The 22,884-nt window shown below is 55.3% G+C and overlaps 1 protein-coding gene across 4 annotated transcripts; it reads left to right on the forward strand.

Annotated features, from left to right (window-relative positions):
- The first annotated feature begins 1,707 nt into the window (after nt 1-1,707).
- Nucleotides 1,708-22,646, forward strand: PLCB2 (phospholipase C beta 2). 4 transcript variants are annotated; one of them, XM_041730583.1, is made up of 33 exons: nt 1,708-2,071; nt 5,675-5,752; nt 6,343-6,411; nt 7,054-7,194; nt 7,331-7,410; nt 7,497-7,550; nt 7,657-7,732; nt 10,398-10,498; nt 10,650-10,816; nt 10,903-11,049; nt 11,226-11,383; nt 11,646-11,728; nt 11,969-12,053; nt 12,633-12,795; nt 12,918-13,030; nt 13,139-13,235; nt 14,267-14,351; nt 14,489-14,613; nt 15,120-15,274; nt 15,822-15,986; nt 16,601-16,700; nt 17,221-17,325; nt 17,490-17,584; nt 17,717-17,792; nt 18,054-18,098; nt 18,209-18,431; nt 18,519-18,693; nt 18,823-18,899; nt 18,994-19,089; nt 19,597-19,654; nt 20,693-20,779; nt 21,131-21,359; nt 21,846-22,646. In XM_041730583.1, exons 1-32 carry the CDS (start codon nt 1,988-1,990, stop codon nt 21,332-21,334), a joined length of 3,567 nt encoding a protein of 1,188 aa, XP_041586517.1. In that variant the 5' UTR covers nt 1,708-1,987; the 3' UTR covers nt 21,335-21,359; nt 21,846-22,646. The 4 variants fall into 4 exon arrangements, with proteins under 4 accessions (XP_041586517.1, XP_041586508.1, XP_041586524.1 ...); XM_041730574.1 differs by having other exon boundaries at nt 21,131-22,646; XM_041730590.1 differs by having other exon boundaries at nt 18,057-18,098; nt 21,131-22,646.
- The last annotated feature ends 238 nt before the right edge of the window (nt 22,647-22,884 follow it).

The following is a 22,884-nucleotide window of genomic DNA, read 5'->3' on the forward strand; positions in this document are numbered from 1 at the left end:
AAGTGTATTTTTTAAAAGAAAAATTCCTCTTTGCTGAAGGTTTTCCTGGCTCCCCTTGCTACATGGATTTCTTGCATTCTGTGGGCTGCTAGGTAGGACGTGGGGAGGAAAGTACAGGCCCCACTGAAGCTACAATTGGGGGTCTTGAGAACTGGGTCCAGGCCATCACTGGGCAAAGATGGGTGAGGCTTTATCCTGTGGATTAGAGCCTTGCCCTTCAGAGCCCAACAGTGAAAGGATCAGAGTAATGAGTACAGAAATCTCTGCCTTCCTTGTGGCATGTCCAATCCCATGACACAAGAGGAGCCTCTCTCTTGTCCCTCCCCAGCCTGAGGGAGAGGGAGAGGAATATCTTTCCAGGCAGACAAGAGGGTGGGACTTGGGTGCAGGACCAGGGATAGCTGCAGGTGACAGGTGTGCAGAGTCTTTGGGAAAGGGCAAGGATTTCCCTTGCAAAATCCATTCAAACAGACCAAGAGGGAACCTGATCCCAGGGAGAGAAGGCCAGGGGCCCCAGAGGGGCCCTCAGAGGGGCACAGGGCTGGAAGGAGGGTGGGGTGGAGAGATGAGAAGGCTTGGAGAGAGGGGACAGATGGATGAGTCCTGATGGCAGAGGGCATGAAAGCATGGAGGAGTTCCAGAGCTCTTCCACAGGCTGTCAGGTCTCGTTACAGGATCCACCCTACTGGTCTTGGAATTGCTTATCTGCGGGGTATTTTTGTCCTAGGAAATCCCCCTAGCTCCAGCCTTCAGGGGCCCCTGTTCTCCTGCTCTGGCCCAGACTGGCCAGCAGAGGCAGTTCTAGGGCATGGTGAGGGTCACGTAGTTGGGCCCTAGGGCAGAAAGGCAGGCCCCAAGAGGGGAAGGAAGTCCTAGGCTGAGCTCTCTGCTTCCCCAGCTAAGGTAAGAAGAGTGATAAAGAGGAGCAGGTTAGGCAAGAGGAAGTGGCTGGCTGATTGAGGCTTGGACTGAGCTCCCTGAGCCTGGTCAGTGTTGTGTTCATGCGCCCTGAGAAGGCAGCCAGAGTTGAGGCTTCTCTAAGTGGCCTCCTGCTCCCTGTGTTCTCATCCAGGGCCCTGGGCATAGAGCAGAGGAGACAGCTTGGCAAAGGAGTGCAGGGGAGGCTGGTGGCCAAGGGTTACTGTGTGTGGAGTAATGTCTGGTCTGTGGCGGTTCCAGGCCTCTGCCAGGCCCACAGGGCCAAGAGGAATTATGCATGGCAGCAGGTGAGAGGCGTGATTGCCTCGCTGTACCTCATTTCCATGGGAGGAAGCATTGAGAAAGAAGAGCTGGGTGTTCAGCAAACTTTGCTTATTCAAAACGCCCCAGCTGGGCCCTCCTCACCTTCAACTCCCCTGTCTAGAGTGGTCCCAGCCTCCTCAGCCTCTGGAAGAGACTCCTATTCTTTAGAGTCCACCTCTGGGGCAGTCCCTTCCCCTGGGGAGCTCCTTGCACCCTCCCCTCAGGCCCAGCCTGGGCGACAGCATCCCCATGTGGCCCCCATATTGTTCTTTCTCCAGCCCTTCAGCTTCATCTGACCGGTGATCACCCCTGGGGCTGAACTCCCACCCTGCCTGCCTACCCCAGCTCCAGGATGACCAGGCCTCAGGCCTCAGGACCCGCCCCTCAGTCCTGAAGAGCACAGAAAAGGAAGCCCTGAGCAGGAAGTGCTGAGGCACAAGGGGTGAGGGCGGGGGCCTTGCGGAGAGAGCCTAACCTCCCCATAGGAGCAGTGACCACAGCCCCCACTGAAGGCAGGTGGGAGGAGCCTGATTTAAAAGGCAGATGGGGCTCTGGCCAAAGCCCTGGGCTCCGCTGCTGGCCACTGCCACCCGTGGGCTACAAGAGTATCCAGACTTCCGGGCCGCTTGGGCGGGTGCCATGTGAGCCCAGCTTGGCTCTCCTCCAGCCGGGCCTCCTTCCTCCCTCCGCCTGCCCCTGCCGGCCTGTGCCTGTCCAGCCTCTCCAGAGAGGGCCGCTTAGCACCATGTCTCTGCTCAGCCCTGTCCTGCTGCCCCCCAAGGTGGAGGCTTATCTGAGCCAAGGGGAGCGCTTCATCAAATGGGACGATGTGAGTGGGGCAGGGGTGTGGGCTGCTGGGGCACTGGGGTGGTGGGTTGGTTTATGTCTGCTGGGACCAGGCGCCTGTGAGGCTTGGCCAGGCAGCTGATAGAACAGCCTGCATAAACAAACCTGGGGGGGGGGGTGCCCCTGACTGCATGTCCCTGGACTGCTGGGGCTCGGGCTCTGCGTCTGGATGGGACAAGAGGATGAGCTGCCTGCGTGGTCACAGAAGGGAATTTCTTTGGGTTTGGGTCTGTGGTCCCCCAAACCACCAAGACAAGGGTAGGGGAATCCTGATCTCAGCATTAGTGGGAGGAAAGTGCCCTGGAGTTGTGACAGTGCCAGAAGGTCCCTAACTCCTAGCACAGATGCCCCCACTCTTGCTCTTCCCCATAAGGCTCTGCCCTAGCCCAGGGAGGTCCCACTCTCCCCTGAGCTGCTGTGGGGTGGCCATAAAAGGTGGGGGAACCCTAAGTGAGAGCTGGAGGCCTCTGCTCCCGGGCCTAGGAAGGAACTGATTGACTTCTGCTTCTGCTAGCTTCTTTCAGCTGAGCTCCCAGCCACCCGTCTGTCTGCAAGGAAACGGGGAAGCTGCTGTTTTGCTCTGTACCTCTACTGTCTGTTCCTTCTCAGACTGGGGCCTGCTTCCCAGACTCTGGTCCTCCTCACTCCTGAAAATGTTGTGTTGTGATAAGTCAGGGATTCTCTTGGGCAGGGAAATGAGCCATCTAAGGCCTTCTGTGAGGCTGCATTAACGGAATCACAGTGGGCTGGTCCCAGCAAGGGAACTGGAAGTCTCTGGGGGAGAGGAGGTCTTTAGGGCTGCCCATCCTCCTTCCAGGTGGTATGAGGGAATTCTGGGTCTGTGAGTTAAGGCACCCTGGGGCTCTTGGCCATTCTGGGCTGCACAAGGCTGAGTAATGTGGTTGCCATGACTATGGGTAGGAGGCCCCTGGTTAGACGCTTTCTGCTTCCCTAGGAGTGGTGTGGGCGATGTGGCATGGTGGTGACATGTCCCAGGAGAGTGTGGAAGGAGGGAAGTGGCTCAGAATGAAAAATGAAGTGGCCTCTCTCAGTTCCTCTGGGAAGTGTGTGTAACCTGATTGGATGGAGGGTCATTAGGGGTGGGGGCATGCTGTATGGCTTTCTGTGCAGGCCAGTACCTGTGTAGTTGGTTGCCCTACTCCCCACCCTGAGACAGGGCACGGCATGTCCTGAGAATCCTGACCTCCAGGAGCAGGAAGCTCCTAAGCCTTGTCATGGGGCACATGTACCCTTGAGACAGGGCTCTGCTCAGAATCGCTTTGCCCAGTTGGCAGATGATGTGGGTATGTCATGTCATGTTGAATAAGCACAATGCAAAAGATGTAACCAACTCCCAGCTTAATTTTGCCTCCCATGGTCCCTTTACAACATATTTGGTGGGAGAAGCTCTTCTGCCCATGGAAGGAAACTCAGCCAGTCACAAGACATTCCATTTGCTCTTGGGTCATAGACAATCATGCTATGGTCATCTTACCTCATGAAACCCAGTCTTATTTCAGAAGCCAGTTATAATTCAAAGCTCAAATCTTATGACACCTTCTGCCCTCCTCCTTTTAGGAATGGTTTTAGGCAGGCTATAGGTGCTCTGCAAAGGCCGGCAGCAGGGTTCCCTGATCTTCCTCCAAGGCCTCCCCACCATGGGGTGCGGGGAGGGAGGTGGGGGGGGGGTACCAAGTTCCGAATTGAACAGGTGCTATCACCAACTGCCTCATGCTTTCGGAGCTTGGAAGAAGGTTAGGCTTATTCTTTCTCTGGTGGACATTTTTGATGATTCTCCTTAAAGTGAGGAGAGCCTCCCCCACTGAGCTAGTGATCCCTTACATAAGGATCTTTCTTCCATCTCTGTTTCAGAAGGTCACTCAAAATTATTTCTTCAGCCCCTTGAAATCCATTTATGACCTTCAATTTCCTGTGGCTTTGGACTCTTTCTTTCTCATAGGCCCACTCTGGACCCCAGCACACACTCTTGTGTTCACTGCCTGAAGGGAACCTGGGATTTGGCCTCATCTAGCACAACCAGGGTCTCAGTACCTCTGACACCCAGTTTCCTGGGCAAGAGTCAGACCCCAGTCTACTTTGCCCCACAACTGCAGGGGTGACCAAAGCTTTCTAAGTACAGTTGAAATCCCTCACTAGGCTTAAAGTGAGGGGCCAGGGGGCCCCTGGGTGGCTCAGATGGGTGGGCATCTGACTGTTGATTTTGGCTCAGGTCATCATCTCAGGGTCTTGAGATGGAGCCCCATGTAGGACTCCACATTCAGTGGGGAGTCTGCTTCTCTCCTCCCTCTGCTCCTCCCCCTGCTTGCACTCACATGCACATACTCAAGCTCTCTAATAAATAAATAAATAAATAAATAAATAAATAAATAAATCTTTAAAAAAAAAGTGAGGGGTCAGGCACTGCCAACCCTTCCTTGAGGAAGAAAGGGAGTGGAGCTCCAACACTGCTTTCTCCAAAATTAGCCTCCTCACAAAGTGTTTTTTATCCCATACTCTAGCTATCCCTGGCCTGAGAACCTTTCTTTTGACCATTTCCTTTGTAAATTCTGCACTTGGTCTGGTTTGTGTGCAGCAACTACCATGCCTCATTGGAAACTTCAATTTTATGATCTTGTTTTATATGCATATGAAGACCATCAGAATGAAAGATAAGCCTCTGTGCTCTGTGAGTGGAACAAGAATTTAGAAGCGAGTTCGTTGATCATTCACTGATTTCTTCAGCAAACATGGAGCACTGAGCTCATGGTCTAGCATATAAGCTTATGGTCCAGCTTATGCTGCAGCACAGGCTTGTTTCTCTGGAGTCTATAAGCCCTCGGGGATTTTCTGGATGGGCTCCTTGCTGTGCAAACCACATACACACTGTTGTAGCATGTTTCAGGGAAAGCTTTTCAGAAGAGGAGAGACTTGCTCTTTGAAGGTATTTCAGGCAGGGGAGAGTGGGATTCTTAGGCTCGGAGGTGGGAATGAGCTTGGTGCCCATGGGACACTTGGATGGGTTGGCTGGGGAGTGGTTTGTGGAGGGGAGGATGGGGCATGTGGGAAGCTAGATAGCAGGTGCATTGCATAAGGCCTGGATGCACAGGAGTTGGGCTCTTAGCTCTCACCTTGCTGGTCAGTTTTCCAGGGTGGTGGCACTCTTGTCTTGCCAAGAGACATTCTACCCCTTTGGCTAAGCTGTGGCCCTTGAAAACAGGGAGAGGTCGGGACCAAGACCCTCTTTGGGGTCTAGAGGGAGAACCTCTGTTTGGGGTTTCAGAGGAGAAGCCTCCTCTCTTTCAGAAATTCTGTCTCTAATTCTCTACTCCTCCCCAACCCTGATTTGGAGGTTTTAAGGCTTGTGCCTAACCCATAGCTCTGGAGAACAAAGAATACACCTGCAGATTCCCTGGCCAGCCACCTCCCAAGGAGACGGTGAGCTCTGAAACCCCTGGCCTAGCCTGGGCCAGGGAAGTTTGGCCTGAAGTCTCAGCACAGAGAGCTGACCCCTTCTACCTTTTTTTTTTTTTCTGTTTATTTGCCTTTTTTGTTTGTTTCTTTTTCTTTTGACCACCTCTGTCTGTAGGAAACCACGATAGCTTCTCCGGTTATCCTCCGTGTGGATCCCAAGGGCTACTACTTATATTGGACATATCAGAGTAAGGTGAGGCAGCCCCTACTTACCACAGCCTGGAGCTCCTGCTGATCCACTGAATGAGAGCAGCCTTTTGATAGTGCAGAGGTGGAGGTGTAAATGCCTGTGGAGTAGGGAATGACCTGGAGGGGTGGCTCTGGGGGCTTTCCTGTGGGCAGCAGCTATTTGCCTTGGGAGGGAGGATGCTTGCATCCCTTGGGGAGAGAGGAAAAAGCACTGCCACTGGAGGCTGATTCTCTACCTGTGGTACTGGGAAACGTGAAGGCTCAGAGAGATCAAGAAGGGTCTCAGCACCTGGATACAGGGAAGGGAGGGGGAACTTGGGGGAGAGTCCAGGATAGTGAGGGCAAGACCACAGGCCACAGCTCCTGAGTGGCCAGGGGAGAGATGGACAGAGGAAGGGAGCAGGTTCACCACAAATAGGGAGAACCTGATGGGGGGAAGGGAAGGTTGGGGTCCAGGCTACCCCAGGTAGTGCTGGCATCTACAGAAGGCAGTTGGCCAAGATGTGAAGGGGTGCTGGAAGTTCCCTCCTCTCTCCTCTTCATTTTTGACTGACTTTTCTCATCCCTTCTTTGCTCCTGTTGGGCACCCTCCAGGAGACGGAGTTTCTAGATATCACCAGCATCAGGGATACCCGCTTTGGGAAGTTTGCCAAGATACCCAAGGTAGGTAGGCCCAGTGGCAGCCCAGGCTCAGCACAGGCACAAGCTCCATGGGGAGGGCAGGAGTCCCTGTGGGGGTGGGGAGCCTGATCTCTGGAGCGAGGGGAAGCTTTCCCAGGCTGGCAGCAGGGCCTTCTCCCTGAGTTGAGGAAGGGATGTGGCTGCTCCTGAGCTTGTCAGAGCTCTTGGTACCAGGAAACCATGAACAGAGATATCATGTGGCCAGGTCCTGCCCGCAGAGCACCCCAGACAATCTGAGAGTGTTGCTTGTGCACATCCCCCACCCCATCTCGTTTGCTTCTATTTGTCTAATGCTGGTAGGAAAACTAGAGGAAGGGATTGATGGGAAGCAGGATTCCATGAGACTGGAAGCTAAGAATCCATTTTCAAATGAAAAATGGCAAACAAAATACAAAGAACTCTCAGGCTGCATGCTGGGTTAATCTCTTCCTGTGGGCCCTCCATCCCCACTTCAGCCCCTGGACTCAGGGGTGGGAAGATGCTGAGGCCTGTGGCTCCCCACTCCCATGCGGATGGGATTCCCCCTAGGTGGCCACAGTTCTAGTGCAGTGGGGAGGGACAGGGCAAGCCACAGTGGGCAGGAATTGGGGCACACTTCTGATACTATGTCACCACTTGCTGCAGAGCCAGAAGCTCCGAGAGGTCTTCAACATGGACTTTCCTGACAACAACTTCCTGCTAAAGACACTCACCGTGGTGTCTGGCCCTGACATGGTGGACCTCACCTTCCACAACTTTGTCTCTTACAAGGAGAATGTGGGCAAGGTACACCTGGGGCGCCAGGCCTGCGGCTGGGCTCCTAGGGTAGCCTGGGCTTCCAACGGGACAGGCCTGGGCTGCAGGGGGCGGGGGGGCACCTGAGTGCTCAGGGGTCTGACTGCCATGCTCCGGGGTCCTGCAGAACTGGGCTGAAGACGTGCTGGCTCTGGCCAAGCACCCACTGACGGCCAATGCTTCCCGTAGCACCTTCTTGGACAAAATGTAAGTGCCTGCCTGCCCAGTCTTAGGGTGCGGGGCTCGGTGTGCCAGCCTCGGGGCCTTAACAAGCTGCTTTCGGCCCTCACCAGCCTGGTGAAACTCAAGATGCAGCTCAACCCCGAAGGGAAGATTCCTGTGAAAAAGTGAGTTTTGCTAACTCTCTCCCTGCACTTCCATCCAGCTCCTCAAAGCCTTCCCTCTCTGGATCTGACCCCTCTGTCTGCCTGGTGGCTTTCTCTGCTCCTTCAGTTTTTTCCAGATGTTTCCTGCTGACCGCAAGCGGGTAGAAGCTGCCCTCAGTGCCTGCCACCTCCCAAAAGGCAAGGTGAGTGGTTCTCCTGGCTTGGCTCACCCCCTCATCTGAGCTGGCTGGGACAAAAGGCCACCGTGGCCAGGCTCAGTTAGGGGCGGGGGGGGGGGGGGGGGGCGGGAATGATAGCACAGCATGGCCAACAGCCTAAAAAGCCAGTTAACTCTTGAGCACTGGTTTCTGATACTAGGCACAGAGACAGATCCAGGGGGGTGGGGATGAGGTGCCTGAGTCCAGAACAGGTTGGTCTATACCACCTACTTCTACTCCCTGGGAGGCAGTGGATGGTGGACTGTGTTTAGGGCAAGTAGCCAAGATGGGTGCATGCTCATTGTTGTGGTCTTGGAATGAAAGCTGAGAGTGAATGTTCTGGCCTAGAGGAGCAAGATAAGGTCAGCAGGGATGGAGGCAACCTCCAGGGATCTGAAATGTGGGGAAGGGGTTCGTTCTGCAGAACGTGTGTGGGATGTTGCCTCTGACCAAGAGTCGAAGCTGCCAGGACATAGCCTTTAGTTCAACACATGAAAACATGATTTTCCCCCCTCTGATTAAGTAATTTTTTTAAAGATTTTATTTATTTACTCATGAGAGACACACACACACACAGAGGCAGAGACACAGGCAGAGGGAGAAGCAGGCTCCATGCAGGGAGCTCGATGTGGGACTTGATCCTGGGTCTCCAGGATCATGACCTGGGTGAAGGCAGACACTCAACCGCTGAGCCACCGAGGCATCCCTGATTAAGTAATTTTTAATGACAAGCTGTATGTAGGGTCATCCACAAGGGGCTTTATATAGATCACGAAAAGGAGCCCTCTGGGTAGATGGATGCAGCCCCAAGCCCAGTGTTTGTGCCAGGCTAGGGGAGTGGATCTCAGACCTTTGCGTCCCCTTGGCCAGAGCTTTCATATAGGGCACCACCTGCACCTCATGGAGTTTTGTCTCCTGATAAGAATTGGTAATGTAATAAGTAAATAAAAGTCAGACCTCATCGGTCACCTGTTCACATGGGCCCCGGGAAGACTACTCCCCCTCAAGTCACGGCTCAACCGAGCTGGTGACTCCTTGATGCCATCAGTCATAGGAATGCAAGTGTGGGGTTGGAAAGAGGGTAGGAACGGGCTCCTGTCTCCTGAGCTCCCACCCTGGCCAAATCCTCATTGTCGGCTCTCCTTATGTCCCAGAGGAGTCATTGAACCATCTTTGCTTGGAGCAGATGGGTCCAAGACCCAGTCTTAGGGAGGTACAATCTGGCTCTCTTGTTCAGACTCTGCTTCAGACAAAGACTGATGTTGACCTTCCAGTATGATCCTGGAAGACATTTAATGGGTTTTTCTGGGATGGAACACAAAGGCACAGAATCCCTGGAGACCACTAATCTACTGGCAGTTTCTATTTCTATAAAGTTGCCTAATCTGGACATCATATAATATGTGACCTTTGACATCAGGCTTCAGTCATTTAGCATAAGGGTTTCAAGGTTCTTCCATGTTGTAGCACATATTAGCACTTTGCGCCTTTTTACTGTTGAGTAATATCCCAATGTTCAGGTATACCACCTTTTGCTTCTGTGTCCATCAGCTAATAACATCTGGGTTGTTTCCACTTTTTGGGCATTTTGAATAATACCACTACAAGCCTTTGTGTACATGATTTTGTCTGGACATATGTTTTCATTCTCTACACCTAGAGGTAGACTATTTAGGTCATGTGGCAACTCTGTATTTAAAATTTTTGAGGAATTGCCAAACTGTTTTCCAAAGTGACTGACCATTATACAATCATCCCAGCAATGTATGAAGTTTCCAGTGTCCTCACTGACACTTGTTATTGTCTGTCTTTTTAAAACTGGACTCATCCTATGGGAGTGAAGTGGTATCTCATTGTGGTTTTGATTTGCATTTCCCAAATGACTAATGAGATTGAGCATCTTTTCATGTGTTTATCGGTCATTTGCATATCTTCTTTGAAGAAATGTCTATTCAAATCTCCTGCCTGTCTTTCCATCGGGTTATCTGCCTCTTTACTGTTGAATTGCCCCTTCCTGGATATTTGATTTGCAAATATTTTCCTTTATTTTGTGGATTATCTTTTCACTTTCTTGATGGTATCCTTCAAACACAAAAGTTTTTAATTTTTGGATGAAGTCCAGTTTATCTTTTTTGTTGCTGTTCCTTATGCTGTTTAGGGTCTGTAGCTATTAGGGTTGAATTGCCTATTTCTCCCTTTGGTTCTGTCAGTTTTTGCTTGTTCATATGGGGGCTCTGCTGTTAGGTGCATTGTTTTTATTCAAGTTGCCTCTTTTGGAAAATTTATCCTCCACTTGAAAAAAAGAAAGAGAAAGAAAGAAAGCAAGAAAGCAAGAAAGCCCACTGCTCTGGCAGCAGCACCGCTTGCTTCAAACCTCTCCTCCTCCCTGCTCTGGTCATTCCTAGTTCCAATCCTGCTCCAGCCAACAGACTAAGCCAGTGTCCAGGTTCAGGCGCGAGGCAAACCAGCTAAGCATGTGCTCTGCTCAGCAACCAGCATGTTGAAAAGTGGGTGCTCGGGAGCATACTTGATGCTGCTCTGCCTGCCCTGAGCCCTCCCTCTGACAGGCTCCCTTGCACAGGGCTGGGCCTCTTTTGAGGTTCTTAGCGCTGAGAAGGTGAGTGCAGGAATGATCATTCTGTCCCCCCAGAATGATGCCATCAATCCTGAGGACTTCCCAGAATCTGTCTACAAGAGTTTCCTCATGAACCTCTGTCCTCGGCCAGAAATAGACGAGATCTTCACTTCTTAGTGAGCTTCCTCGGCTGGGCTGGGCATGGGGAAGGGCTAGTGGCTAAAATCCCACTTGCCATGCTGGGGATTAGATGGCTTCTCTGGAGAAGGCAGTTGTCCGTGCTCCCCAGCCCAGGAGCTATAGACCTGTGCCCTCTCTGGCCTGCAGCCATGCCAAGGCCAAACCCTACATGACCAAGGAGCACCTGACCAAATTCATCAACCAGAAACAGAGGGACCCCCGTCTCAACTCCTTGCTGTTTCCACCTGCGCGGCCTGACCAGGTGCGGGGCCTCATCGACAAGTATGAACCCAGTGGCATCAACGTGCAGAGGGGTGAGGACTAGGGGAGCCCCTCTTCTCCATGGGCCTGACTCACTATGCGGGGGCTGCGGTCCTGACAGCTGTCCCCTGCTCCCCAGGCCAGCTATCACCTGAGGGCATGGTGTGGTTTCTGTGCGGCCCAGAGAACAGCGTCCTGTCCCAGGACAAGCTGCTACTCCACCACGACATGACGCAGCCACTCAACCATTACTTCATCAACTCCTCACACAACACCTACCTGACAGGTGACCAGGGTGACCTCACTGGGACCTCTCCTCTTCTGGTGGCTGCTCCTCCTCCCTGAATCCTTCCCTCACATGGCTTGCCTAGGGGCTGGGGAAGGACAGACTGTTGGAGCGGGCTGGGGCGAGCGGGCCTGGCTTTGAGCGTGCCCCTGCCTCTCCCCTCCGCGCTGGCTCAGCCGGCCAGTTCTCTGGCCTCTCCTCGGCGGAGATGTACCGCCAGGTGCTGCTGGCTGGCTGCCGCTGTGTGGAGCTGGACTGCTGGAAGGGCAAGCCCCCTGACGAGGAGCCCATCATCACCCATGGCTTCACCATGACCACAGACATCTATTTCAAGGTAAGACTGGGTGTGTGGAAGCTGGTGGCAGTGGCACTATGTCAGGGCCCTGGGCTCAGGGATCGGGGGAGCAGGTGAAACAGAAAGGAGGGATGGTTGGGAGGCCTCAGACCAGTGAGGGTACTAGAGGGGACCAGAGGAGACAGCACTAACAGTGGCCCTCCAGTTCTATGTGTATTGAAATTGAGGAGTAGAGAGGGGAACCCCTGAGGGCAGGGTGAGAAATGCTGGATCTCTCCACCTGGAACCCCTTCTTTTCCAGGAAGCCATTGAAGCCATTGCAGAAAGTGCCTTTAAGACCTCCCCCTATCCTGTCATCCTGTCATTTGAAAACCATGTGGACTCGTGCGTATCACACCTGTTCAGCCTCATTCTCCCCCCTGCCCCCACCTCCTGCTTCCAGCTGCCCTCCCCCTGCCCTCCCTGATTGTAGTCATGCCCTCTGGCTCTCTCTTGGGTCTCGACACAAGCTCCTGGGGACCCCAGGTTCTCCTGCCTATGTCCCTGACCCAGGTCAGGGGCCCAGAAGGATGGACAAGAGGGGGGTGGAGCTGCTGGATCCTACCCCACTCCTGCTCCCTACAGACCCCGCCAACAGGCCAAGATGGCTGAGTACTGCCGGATGATGTTTGGGGATATGCTGCTCACAGAGCCCTTGGAAAAGTTCCCGGTGAGTGGACTTTGATGCGGCACATTTGGGCCTGCAGGCTGGGGGCCTGGAGCCTTGTGGGAGCCAAGTTAAGGAGGCAGATGTCCCTGAGGATGTTGGGATTTACCTGGGAGGACTGTGGGGCCAGGATCCTATCATTTACCATGTGTCAGACACTATGCTGGCCTTTGGGGGTATATTAGTGACAAGGACACAGTCCCAGCCCCCCAAAAGGTTGCTTACTTTTAGTGGAGAGACAGACAAGTAACCGGGCCACTGCAATCAGTGGCTTCTATGGGAGTACTTGGGGATCAGAGAAGGATTCCTGGAGGAAGGGGTGACAAGCTGAAATCTGAGGGGAAACCGGATTTATCTTGGTGAGAGTGGGGAAAGAGTATTCTAGGCAGGTGAGGGAGATGAGTGTTGTCTGAGAAACTGGATAACTTGGGTCGGACAGGAGCGCAGCACATGATGGGAAGACTCGTGGGAGGTGAGGCTGAAGAAGCGTGCGGGTCAGATGGAGCCTAGCTCGGTGTGAAGGAGCTGAGGCTTCACCCTGAAGGTGTGGACATGGTCCTGACCCTCTCCCCTCTCCCACAGCTGAAACCAGGCATCCCTCTGCCTAGCCCTGAGGATCTCCGAGGCAAGATCCTCATCAAGAACAAAAAGAACCAGTTTTCTGGCCCAGCAGCCCCCAGCAAGGAATCTGGTGGGGAAGCTGAGGGAAACTGCCCACCTAATGCCTCTGTGGGTGAGGGCACAGGTGAGTCAGCCTGGGAGGGGAAGGGTCGCAGTCGGGGAGCACCTAGAGGGGGAGAGAGGGGCTGGGCCCAGAGGGGATGTGTAGGGGCCCCAGTCCCAGCACTGATGGAGTGTGTGTGGCAGTGTGGCCTGGTGAGGAAGGGGAAGAGCTGGAGGAGGAAGAGGTGGAGGAAGAGGAGGAGGAGGAGTCGGGAAACCTGGACGAGGAAGAGATCAAGAAGATGCAGTCAGATGAGGTGTGTAGGCAGCCCCAAGCCCCTTCTGCTGTCTCCACTGCAGAGCCCCCAGGTGCGGGTGTGGGCCACCTCCCTGGGTTCTGCACTGCCCTCCCCTCTCCTCTCCAGGGCACAGCGGGCCTGGAGGTGACAGCCTACGAGGAGATGTCCAGCCTGGTGAATTACATCCAACCCACCAAATTCATCTCCTTCGAGCTCTCTGCCCGTGAGTGAGCTCGGGGTGGGGGATGTTGTAAGCTGGCAGTTGTGCTCGATTCGGGAGAAGGCCCTTAAGGTCCTGACAGCTGAGCAGCTTGATGGGGGGGGGGGGACGAGGAGGGGGTCCCCCCTTCCTTGGCCTCTGGGCCCTATCTATAAATAGCCGGCACAGGAGTCAGGCAAAGGGCTTAAGTGGCAGTGGCTCCCAGGTTCCCGGTGCTGTACTGAGGAACTTGGCACCAACCAGAATGCTCTGGACTGTGTCGGTGACAGCTCGGCCACTTATGCCAGGCCATCTCAGCCCTGTTGGCCTGGGGCTCCTGTAGCCTCCTACAGGTTCTGTGGCTCCCAGAGCTGACTGGTGTCTTGGGTTGGTCCAAGCCCAGGAGCCCCGGCCCCACTGGGCATGAGAACTCCTGGGAAGGGCCACAGGCAGAGAAAACTGGCCAGTGCACATCTGCCCCTTGCACCCTTCCCTTTCTGTACACAGCCATGCTACTGAACTTCACCTCCTGACACACACACACTGCGCTCTTCCCATCTGTGCGTGCCCCTCCCAATGTGAATTCCGCTTCCTACACATGCTTGTGCAGCGTATACCTCTACAACACTGACTCCTCATCCCTGCACCCGCAGTCCGCAGCCCCACCTGTGCCCACCCATGGCCTCTCTGACTCCGTGTCTACCTCCCAGCCCTACCCCCACCCCTCATGTTCAGCCATAGCTCATGTGCTCACTCTCTGCATATTACAGTGTGTTCCTAATGCCCTGGGCTCCTTTCCTCTGTGCCATCCAGGGCATGTGTCCCTCCCTCTCCAGGACCGTGGCACATGGCCCATCCCTGGGCATGTCTCCTGCACAGACCATGACCTCCCAGCATGCCATGACTCACACAGATCTGCACACCAGCTTGGCCCCTTACACCCTTGGGCCTCAGTGGAAGTGCTAGGTTGGAGGGATCGCCGTTCTGGAGGGAGCCACCCCAGAGGGAGGGCGGCCAACCTGACGTGGACCCTCTGCCTTTTCTCGCCCACACAGAGAAGAACCGAAGTTATGTCATCTCGTCCTTCACAGAGCTCAAGGCTTATGACCTGCTCTCCAAGGCCTCAGTGAAGTTTGTGGAGTATCCTTGAGGCCTCCATAGCCAGGGTCCCGGATGGGGTGGAGGGATGGGGAAGGCCTGGGGACAGGGCTCACAGAGGGAGCTATGGGGTCCTCCTGGTGTGGGTGGCCTTGGGCCAGCTCCTAAACTCTGGGCAGCTACAACAAGCGCCAGATGAGCCGCATTTACCCTAAGGGCACCCGCATGGACTCCTCCAACTACATGCCCCAGATGTTCTGGAATGCTGGTTGCCAGATGGTTGCCCTCAACTTCCAGACTATGGGTGGGTACTCCTAGGCTCCTAAGAACCTTCCCCTGTGCCCTGCCTCTCCCACCTTCACCTCATTCCTGGGGGGGGGGGGGTGTCTTTAGAACAGACCAGTGTCCTGATGTTCCTCTAGGCTGTGGGAGCCCGTGTGGGCATGTGAGCGGTTAGGGATATAAATGCATTAGCTCATGCCCATACGACTGCACGTGCACCAGTATGCACGTGAAGACGCGCTTGGGTTCTGGCTGCTTTGCCTGAATGGGCCTGTGGGAACCCCAGCCTCAACCCCCTCTGTGATCCTGGCCCAGTTGTGGCTTAGCTCCCACTAACTCCAGGTTGCAGAGCCTTCCTGAGAGATGAGACACCCTCAGGAAGGGAGGCTGGGTCATGAGAGATCGTCATTCTCACAGTCCAGCCAAGCTCCCCATTCACAAGACAGGAGAGGCTGAGGGGTGTGGGAAATAGAGACCGGGACAGACCTGGGGCTGCACCGTCCTCACTGTGTGCTCTTGTCCCTCCAGACCTGCCCATGCAGCAGAACATGGCGCTGTTTGAGTTCAATGGGCAGAGTGGTTACCTCCTCAAGCATGAGTTCATGCGCCGCCCAGACAAGCAGTTCAACCCCTTCTCGGTGGACCGCATTGACGTGGTGGTAGCCACCACCCTGTCCATTACGGCAAGGCCCTGGGGTGGACAAGTGGCTGGGAGGGCTGGGGTCGTGAGGAGAGAGACGCAGGAGCTCTACTCCTGCACTCCCAACCCCCTCCCCTGATATCCTGAAAACTTCAGCCCAAGTCAGTTCGTGCAGTAGCAAGTTGCCTTGGAAACTGCCTCCTCCTCAGCACTGGAGGCTGCCTCTTGGTCCCCATGGAAACCAAGGGGAAGGGCTGAGGCTGGGGTGGGGGAGGGGAGAAGAATAGGCAGTGAGGGGCCTACAGGAGCCCCAGGCCCTAGGGGAGGGGAGGGGAGGAGAGGGGAGGGCTCTATTCCTTCTTTGCTTAGGGAGTGAGGTGGGGAGGCCCACACCTCTTCTCTGAATGCCGGAAGCACCCAGTGGCCAAGGGCTTAGCTGTAACCCTTGCGCCACACAGCCTCAGCTGGATGGGGCTCTCCACAGTACTCAAGAATGGATGCTTCAGCTACAGGAGCTAGAGGCTCCAGGTGGGAGGGAAGAGCTTGGGTGGGAGAGCTGATGCCAGCCTCCCATGGGTCCCCACCCCCAGGTGATCTCTGGGCAGTTCCTGTCTGAACGCAGTGTGCGCACCTATGTGGAAGTGGAACTCTTTGGCCTTCCTGGGGACCCCAAGAGGCGCTATCGCACCAGGCTGTCACCCAGTGCCAACTCCATCAATCCTGTCTGGAAGGAAGAGCCTTTTGTCTTTGAGAAGGTGGGAAGCTAGGGCAGGGCAGGGGCTACGGTCCAGTCCATCCCTACTTCTTGGCCTCTACTCACAGAAAAGAGGAACTAAAGAAAGGGACTTCCTTGATCCTCCTCCTCTCTCTACCCTTCTGATTTTTAAGAGTCCAAAATCCACATTTATAGAAATTTACTTGGAGAGCAAGTTTTATGTGTGCACCCGTGTATATGTGTGTGCATGCAAACGTGCATGTGTGTTCATCTTAAGACGAAAAGTAGAAATGTGAACTCCCAGTCCAGGGTACAGAGTCCTATGGAACACCCAGTTTAGGGTACAGAGTCCCAGTCCAGAAGGTCTTTTGCCCTGACTGGATACTCATTGGTAAGGCTGTCAAGGGCTGTCTGCACCAGGACCCCCGAGCCCTGGGCTGCATAGCCAGCCCTTCTCCCCCGTGTGGACCAGCCAAGGCATGAGCTAAGAGGATGCCTATGTGTGTGGCCTAGAGTGTGCCCTCTGTCCTCACCAAATCTGGTAACACCTGCCACGTTTTCACACTGATGCTAAGACTTCTGAAGCCATGGAGGTGGCTTAGCTGGAGCCACCCTCTCCCCGTCCCAGCTTGTCCTATCCCGAACTCTCCCTAGATCTTGATGCCTGAGCTGGCCTCTCTCAGGGTGGCTGTAATGGAGGAAGGCAACAAATTTCTTGGACACCGCATCATCCCCATTAATGCCCTGAATTCTGGTAAGGATGGAGTCCTTCTGTGCTGTTGCTAGCTGATCTGAGATGAAGGTCAGTGTTAGGAGGCTGTCCAGAGGGTAGAGCAGCTTTAGGGAGGTGGCCCTGAGAGCTTACCTAACCCTCTCATGTTAGCCTATGGAGTGTGGCAAGAATAGGAAACTGACAGAGGTAGGGCCTCTGCCCACCTAAGAGAATGTCTGTAATTTTCTGGAACTACTGGGGCAATTTCCCACGTAGCTGATACACTGGGCACTTAAAATGAGTGATGGGCTTATAACACATTCTCAGTTAATCCTAACAATAACCACATGAGGTAGACCCCATTCACTTCATTTCACAGCTAAGGAAAATCTCAGAGATTTAAAGTAAACTGCCCGAGGTCACACAACCAGGAAGGTGCAGAACCAGACTCAGACTCTGGCCTCTCAGATTCCAAAGTCAAAGGTCTTAAGTACCAGGCTGCTCTTGTGCAGTGCTGGGTGGCGACAGGCATGGCTTACTGCCCACCTGTTATGCCCAACAGGCTACCACCATCTGTGCCTGCACAGCGAGAGCAACATGCCCCTTACCATGCCTGCGCTTTTTGTCTTCTTGGAGATGAAGGACTATGTACCTGACACCTGGGCAGGTAGGTGGCCCATAGTATGCTGGGAACCCAGGTCCATTCCCCCTCTCTCTCCTGAAGCCAGTCCCCAGAGTGGGGCAGGACATCGTATCCTGCAATAGATGAGGATGGGGGAGGCTTCCTGGCACGGGACCATACCAGGCCCTGTGATGCCCCTATGCACCCAGATCTCACCGTGGCTCTTGCCAATCCCATCAAGTTCTTCAGTGCCCACGATAAGAAGTCTGTGAAGCTCAAGGAAGCCATGGGAGCTCTGCCTGAGGTCTGTGTTACCTGGTCCAGTAGCTCTGCCCTCTCAGAGGGAAGATGAGGGAGGGGGCAGGGTCCTAGGCTGAGAGACCAGACCGAGACAGAGCCCTTGGAGCCTTGTTCCTAATCTGCTCTCCCTACACAGAAACCCTTCCCCCCTGGGAGTCCAGTTGCCGGCCAGGTCAATGGGCCATTGGCCCCAGTGAGCAACGGATCTGCAGGTATGCACTACAGGGTCCTCCCACGGACTGGAAGGGCCTCGACCTTTCCAGTGGTACCCACAGGACCGTCTCCCCAGAACAGACTTTCACCTGGGATGGGAGTGACTTTGCAGGAAGCCTTAGCGCTGGGAAAGTGTGCTGCAGGGGGCCCATAGTGCCACCTCCCCAGGGGGCGGGGAGGAGCCGACCAGAACCTGGCACCCCAACCCCCCCCCCCACCCACCTCCGGGCACCTGTCAGCCCACCCTGTGGCTCTTGCAGCAGCCCGGGCCAGGGCCAGGGAGGAGGCCGCCAAAGAAGCTGCGGGTAAGGCCTGGCGAGTCCGAGGGATCTTGGGAAGGAGCCCGGGGAGGGTCCGGGCCTCCTGGGGGGCTCCTTGGCGGCGGCGCACCTCACCCCGGCTCCGGCCTCCGCAGAGCCGCAGACCGCCAGCCCGGAGGAGCTGCAGGAGCTGAAGGGCGTCGTGAAGCTGCAGCGGCGGCACGAGAAGGAGCTCCGGGACCTGGAGCGGCGCGGCGCGCGGCGCCGGGAGGAGCTGCTGCAGAGGGGCGCGGCGCAGCTGGCCGGGCTGGGGCCGCCGGGCGCGGGGGGCTGCGGGGGCCGCAGGCTCGGCCCCGGGAAGGGCTCCCGCAAGAAGAGGTACGGGCGGCGGGCCCTCCGCGGCGCGGGCGGGGGCGGCCGGGGGCGGCCGGGGGCTCAGCGCCTGCCCGCACGTGGCCTCCGCAGGACTGTGCCCTGCGACGAGGCCGCCGGGGCCGCGCCCCAGGAGGACCGCGAGGGCCCCGAGGGCGCGGACGCGCGGGCGCGCGAGCTGAAGGACCGGCTGGAGCTGGAGTTGCTGCAGCAGGGCGAGGAGCAGTACGAGTGCATCCTGAAGCGCAAGGAGCAGCACGTGGCCGAGGTGCGGGGGGCAGGGGGGGGGGACCCCGGGGACCCCAGCCCAGCCAACGGCCCTCCCCCCTCCCCGGCAACCTGGGCAAAGGGCTTCTCCAGCTAAGTCTGTCCCTGCACTTGCACCCCCACCCCACAGCAAATCGCCAAGATGATGGAGCTGGCCAGAGAGAAGCAGGCTGCAGAGCTGAAGACCCTCAAGGAGACCTTGGAGACGTACGTACGACTGCCTCCCACCCATGCCTGACTCTCACCTCCCAGGAGGGCTCCGGCCCCACAGAACATCTTCCTGATACCTGTCTCTCTGCAGTGACACTAAAGAGATGAAGAAAAAGCTGGAAGCCAAGAGGCTGGAGCGGATTCAGGCCATGGTCAAAGTCACCTCAGACAAGATGGCTCAGGAAAGGTGAGCCCTGGAGGGAGGCCCAGGACTCAAACTGCAGGGTGGGTCTGAGCAGGGACCATTCCAGGTGGGAAGGGACCTCCCTGCATGTGGATCCTGACTCGCTTTCCAGAGATGTGCCTGTCCCCTGGCTCTGGAAAGTTAACCCCATTTCTGTTGCCTCTGATCAGAGTGTCCTTTGGGAAAACACAGAAGCCATCACCCTTTGAGCAGAGAGAATTTCAGGGAAAACCAGTCATACACACAGGGAGGTGAAACCTTGGGACACCAGCTTCCCCCTGCCTGCCGTGAAGGACAGTGTGTTTTAGTGAGGAGGCCCTCTCCTCAGACAGCCCCTGGAGCTCCCAATGGCCCCTCACCTCCTCTTTGGTTCCTTATGATTTATCCCGGCTAGCTGGTTCTACCCTTATGGTGGAGTTCTCATTTTGTCTACACCCTGAAGAGACCTGGTCTTACCCAACCCTTTCTAGGGGCCTCCTGCCCTCTCTGAAATTCTGATCACCCCAACAGGCTGAAGAGAGAGATTAACAACTCCCACATCCAGGAAGTGGTGCAAGTCATTAAGCAGGTGTGTAAGAGCTGAATCCTTCATACACACACACACTCAGACACACTTGCTCACACCCTACATAGGAGGGAAAGGGTGGCCCCAGGCCTTTACATTGCCTTTAGGAGGTGTGCAGTCAAGAGTGGTCCATGCAGCCAGGGATGGGAAGAGGCAATGAAGGGGAAAAGGAACCCCCAAGCTTTCCCAGGGTCCTGGTCTTTGTGTGGAGGTTAGAGTACTGGCCCAAAGGGATCTGTCTCTGGCCAGCTGCACTGGATGGAAGTGATAGGGACTAGCTGGCCAGGGAAGGATGGGATTGGTGTGGGTGGCTGGGAGGGAGTGAGGGGGCTTCCTGAAGCTCCAAGGTGTCAGAAGAGGAAGGAAAGCCCTGCTGAGAATGGATCTAAAGTTCCCCTTGGAGTATTTTTTTTTTAAAGATTTTATTTATTCATGAGACACACAGAGAGAGGAAGAGACACAGGCAGAGCGAGAAGCAGGCTCCATGCAGGGAGCCCGATGTGGGACTCGATCCCAGGACTCGGGGATCATGACCTGAGCTGAAGGTAGATGCTCAACCACTGAGCCACCCAGGCGTTCCTCCCCTGGGACTATTAACAATAAATTTATTTATTTTTTAAGATTTTATTTATTTATTCACAAGAGACACAGAGAGAGAGGCAGGCAGAGACATAGGCAGAGAGAGAAGTAAGCTCCATGTGGGAGCCTGATGTGGGACTTGATCCCGGGACTCCAGGATCACATGCTGGGCCAAAGGCAGATGCTCAACCACTAAGCTGCACTGAGGGGGGCACTTGACGGGATGAGCACTGGGTGTTATTCTGTATGTTGGTAAATTGAACACCAATAAAAAATTAATTTATTAAAAAAAAAAACCACTAAGCCACCCAGGCATCCCTTAACAATAAATTTAAAAGAACTGTTTGAAGGTTAACAAATTCACCCAAAGTCTTATAGCTGGTTACCTGGGATTGTAGCTGCACTCCAAGCCAGGCTGCCCGTCTGTGCTGTCCTGATTCCCTGCCTCTCACTCCTACCCAGATGACAGAGAGCCTGGAGAAGCACCAGGAGAAGCTGGAGGAGAAGCAGGCAGCCTGCTTGGAACAGATCCGGGAGATGGAAAAGCAGGTGACAGAGACTACCACCCTGGCGGCCAGCAGAGTTGGCCCACCCTGGGAGCCACCAGTCGGGAGATGGGTGGGGGCAGGAAGGGGACTCAGCCCTCACTGGTGGGCTGCAGGCCCGGTTCCCAGGGGGTCCTGAGGCCCTTTAAGGGGAGGCAGCTCTACAGATCCCTCTGCTTGGTTGGCACCCCGTTCCCTGAGAGGCTCCCCGATGGCCTCCACTACCCCTCACCTCCCACCTCGGTCTCCTGGGAGCTCTGAACACACAGGGCATCTCCTTGTTTGACTGTCCAGGGGAGGGAGAGTGGGCAGCTGGCCCCTCCTGAGCCAGGCGGTGGTCTTGCTGTACCCACAGTTCCAGCAGGAGGCTCTGGCAGAGTACGAGGCCAGGATGAAGGGCTTGGAGGCCGAGGTGAAGGAGTCCGTGAGGGCCTGCCTTAGGAGCTGCTTCCCCTCTGAGGCCAAGGACATGCCTGAGAGGCCCTGTGAGGCCTTCCGGGAGCTGTGTGAGCAGGACCCACTCGCAGCAAAGGCAGGTGCCCAGGAGAGCCGCCTCTGATGCCCTCATCTCTCTGGGACATTCTGTAAGGACATTCACCCTTCTCTGGGATGTGGTTCCATACCCCCCGGGAGGAGAGGCCCTGGCATTCGAAGGATGTGGGAAGCTGGGGCTCTCTTGGACTCCGGAGCCCCTTCCTCAACAGCCAGGCTAAAGGAGGAGGCAGGAACCAGGTAGCATCAGGGCAGGGGCCCATTTGAGGTTTAGAGGTCCTCTCCAATCTGACTTCCTACTCCTCATCCTTCTTCTCTGCCTCTGAATAAGTGTCACATATTTGTTGAGGGCAAAAGGATATGGACTGGAGGCAGGGAATGGGGTCCTGGCCTCACTCTAACCTTCCCTAGTGTGCAACTAGGGGTGCCCCACTCTGGACTCTGTCCTCACCTGGAGGGTTAGGTCTAGCTGCCTGGAACCTCCATTCTAGCACCCCTAGTTCAAGCAGGATCAAACACCAAACCTTCCTGCTGTGAGGTCCCGTCTCAGACCTGTCCTGAGCTGGCCTCCTTGTCAGTTCCCTAATACAGAACCCGGCACTCTGTCCAAGCTTCCTGGGGATGGCTGCTTCCAGGATCCCAGGACGAGGTTGCTTCCCTGGCCTCCTGCCTGTGGGGGATGGGAGGCTGACCTGGAAAAGCTGCCTCAGCTGTCTGACCACTGAGAGGACTGGGCTTCTGGCTAGTAGGAGGGCTAAGGAAGGCCTTTGAGGCACTCTCCTAGGCCTGGTGGGGGGGGGGGTGTTACTTCCTAGTATGTATCCCCACTCAGGTCAGCATCATTTTCTTTCCTGACTTTGAGATTTATTTATTTTTCTCTTTCTTACACCTACTAAAGAGAGCCTTGTCCCAATGTTTCATGCCTAAGCCTGACCTCTGTTCTACAGCTAAGAAATGGGGGGCAGGGGGTAGTATGCTCCTAAAATGAAATGGCCTGGGGAGAAAAAAAAAAACCTGGCTGCTGAAGCCCAGGGTGAGGTCCCTTCCAAAGCCCAGTGGAATGGCCCTGCTTCTGAGCATGAAGGGGATTCACTCCTCTTCTGCCTACCCTGATGCCACAACCACTGGAAAATGAGGTCATCCCTCTTCTCCCCCCCACCCATAAGTGGCCCTTCCTTGTCTCCACCCTCAGGGCTGCAGCAGAAGAGCCTAGTGCAAGGGGCCCCCCTCCCTCTTGGGAGCTGTGAACCTCCAGGCCACCTGGGCCCCTTTAGGCAGACTTAGAGTGGTCAGATTCTTAGGTGGTTATGGTTGAACCCAACACTTGCTCTAAAGGGGTTTGTGGACAGCTGTTCACTGCACCTATGGCCATAGCCCCAGATCCCAGATGGGAACAGCCACTGGCTTTGGAGAGGCCAGGCGGGGATTGATTCTGGGAAGAGGTTGTTTTCTTTTCAGAGTTATAACAAATGCCATTAGTTCTGAGCACCTGTGCCTTCAGAAAATAAACAGAACCACCGCCCTCCATCCCTCTGGGGGCCTGACCTCTGGGATCCTAGCATTCCCTGGTTGCAGGTTGAGACTAGGAGTCCTCATTCACAGCAGTAAGTAAGTCCT

The sequence above is a fragment of the Vulpes lagopus genome, chromosome 2, assembly GCF_018345385.1.
Source record: "Vulpes lagopus strain Blue_001 chromosome 2, ASM1834538v1, whole genome shotgun sequence".
NCBI classification, from domain to species: Eukaryota; Metazoa; Chordata; class Mammalia; order Carnivora; family Canidae; genus Vulpes; species Vulpes lagopus.

What these genes read in the sequence shown, in the direction of transcription:
- PLCB2 (XM_041730574.1), top strand. Translation starts at nt 1,988, where the DNA reads ATGTCTCTGCTCAGCCCTGTCCTGCTGCCCCCCAAGGTGGAGGCTTAT. An exon ending in TGGCATCAACGTGCAGAGGG is followed by an intron (nt 10,817 to 10,902) that starts GTGAGGACTAGG and finishes CCTGCTCCCCAG; the next exon opens with GCCAGCTATCACCTGAGGGC. An exon ending in TCCGGGAGATGGAAAAGCAG is followed by an intron (nt 20,780 to 21,130) that starts GTGACAGAGACT and finishes CTGTACCCACAG; the next exon opens with TTCCAGCAGGAGGCTCTGGC.